Source organism: Penaeus japonicus, unplaced genomic scaffold (assembly GCF_977035675.1).
Source record: "Penaeus japonicus unplaced genomic scaffold, GWHDUDI00000001_assembly GWHDUDI00000021, whole genome shotgun sequence".
Taxonomy (NCBI): domain Eukaryota; kingdom Metazoa; phylum Arthropoda; class Malacostraca; order Decapoda; family Penaeidae; genus Penaeus; species Penaeus japonicus.
Genome location: NW_028234423.1, coordinates 7,632,234 through 7,634,733, shown reverse-complemented (window position 1 = coordinate 7,634,733; position 2,500 = coordinate 7,632,234). Strand labels below are relative to the sequence as shown.

The 2,500-nt window shown below is 37.2% G+C and overlaps 1 protein-coding gene across 1 annotated transcript in view; it reads right to left on the bottom strand.

The window, feature by feature from the left end:
- LOC122257145 (uncharacterized) overlaps positions 1–717 on the bottom strand; it is a 2,511-nt gene extending 1,794 nt beyond the window's left edge. The window contains exon 1 of the mRNA XM_043022232.2: positions 29–717. Within this exon, the coding sequence (XP_042878166.2) occupies positions 29–332 (304 nt within the window). The 5' untranslated portion in view covers positions 333–717. The remainder of the gene's footprint in view (positions 1–28) is intronic.
- Positions 718–2,500: the final 1,783 nt, after the last annotated feature.

The window sequence follows — 2,500 nt, the reverse complement described above, 5'->3', positions numbered from 1 at the left end:
CTACCTACAACACCACATTTTATCTCACCTGTTCCTTCAACCACGAGACCGTTATCGTTATTTCCAATGAGCTTGCTTTCCAAGGCCATGGATGGTTCCTGTTGTGTTGTGTTCGCTTGTTTTTTGTCTCCAGGCAAGTTTTCTTTAATGAAGGGAGATTCCTGACGAAGTGCCTTTCCGTTTGCTTTCTTGATCACATTGGAAAATGTCATTTTCCTTTCGCTGTCTACTAGGCGTCCCTCATTATGGACTCCTATGCAAGCTGCGTTTCCTAATAATGTAACACTAAAAAGCAGCATTGATAATAAGAAGAGCATACGTATATTTTTCATGTTGACAACGGACTTGCGTTAGTATTTTCCTATATATCAAAAAAACACAAATCAAAGTTGTTGTTTTTTTTGAGTCAGAGCTAAGCACCGAGAACACATTCACGTCTATAAGTTAAACAGTTTAGGTTTTGTATTCCGTTCTGGCACACTTCCAATGGAGACAAGTTTCAAATCTTCTTCACAAGCCAGGCCATCCAGCAAGAAAGGCAAATAAGGCTATACGCATCTAAACGATCCATGCAAAAGTATTGGCTAACATGGAGAGCGATCGGCCTCCGAAAGCACTGTCTTTGGGTGGTGATACTCCCTCACTGCAAAGACCAAGAGGGATGCGCAAGCACGGATGTTGCGTGAGTGCAAGCAGGACGAACACTATCACCTTCAGTCTCTCCGGAGCTTCTCGCACTGTGCGTCCTTCTGGTACCCGGCGTTGCACCACGCCTGCCAAATCCTCTGATTTTCCCTGAAGGACAAAATGAGTCTTTGGGAATGGAGGCAAACTCCTAATTACGTGGTTTTAGGGAATTCGAGTTGATCGATGATAGGAATTGATTTTCTTCTTGATTGCAGGGATTAAATACTCAAGAAAAGAAAATCCGTTACTTGCCATGAACCGTTGACGCTCTCAAGGCCGAGAACGCGCTCGTTACAGAAGTCGTTTTGGACAACATTTTAATGAAGAGATGACTTTCAAATTTCTATCTTATCTTGTTCACACAAAGAAATGAGACTCGTTCCCATGCGAAGCACTCACAAATGCACGTAGATAACTTACGTAATCATACACATAGAGTTACGGATCTTAATATACACATTGTACCAGATTTTCAAACAACTTTTACATCACAATCGATTATGTAATACGAAGAGAAATCGAGAGAAACAGGGCCAGGAGAACGAACCGCTTATATATATAAATACACACACACATAACACACACATACATATATATACATAAATAGATAGATAGATAGTAGATAAAGATATGTATGTATATATATGTATGTATATATATATATATATATATATATATATATATATATATATATATATATATATATATATATATATAATATATGTATGTATATATGAATATATAATATATATATATAATATATTTATACATATATATATATATATATATATATATATATATATATATATATATATATATATATATAGAGAGAGAGAGAGAGAGAGAGAGAGAGAGAGAGAGAGAGAGAGAGAGAGAGAGACAGGCAGAAAGTGAGAGAGGATGTAGACAGACAGACAGAAGCGTATGATAAGCGGGTGTATCCATGTCTTTAACTCTGTCAAAGAATCCGCTCATTCATGGTAACAGAAAACAAGTTTTTACAGAATACGATCCTACTACTTGCAGACATACAGTAATAGATAAGCGGGGAGGGGGGGGGACCTAATGTTGCAGTTAATCACTTAAAAAAAAAAAAAAGATGAATATATAGAGTTCCAACATTAGGTAAATGCAAATCCTTTTGGATAAAAATGATCTAGTTATTGGCTTTGGTAAGAAAAAAATATTCTGTTGTCTGCAGGTGTCAGCTATAAGACATTGTTGTATTGTCGCGCGTCACGCCCCGTAAGAAACTGGTGATATTGTGTATTTGTGCGCGTGTGTTTGTGTGTGTGTGTGTTTGTTTGTGTGTTTGTGTATGAGTCTGCGTGAATACGTGTGGTGGGGGATGGGGGAAGGGGGGGCAGATACCAGAGCTGTAATTACGCTTTATAGAATAAGTCTAATTAGGGGTATATTATTGTTTTTCTAATAACTCATTTTCTCTCTTCTCGCTCTCTCTCTCTCTCTCTCTCTCTCTCTCTCTCTCTTAGACAAACAAACACACAAACACACACAAACATATTTCTTATCTTTCCTTCTATATTACCTGTTTTATAAAGAGACGGACATTAGGAAGATATGGAAATTCATTTACAATTTAATCCTACCTCAGGCACTGTTCTCTTGAATCATCATATGTGAACAAGTACCCCCAAAATTCACTGAACAAATTTGTCATGTATTGAAGAAAAAGAATCTCAGCTGAACGAAATGACGCTGAACTTTATGGGATGGAATACACGACATCATTTACCTGGAATCAACGAAAGAGTTTACTCCATAAATACATCATACAGTAAACTGTTGATGG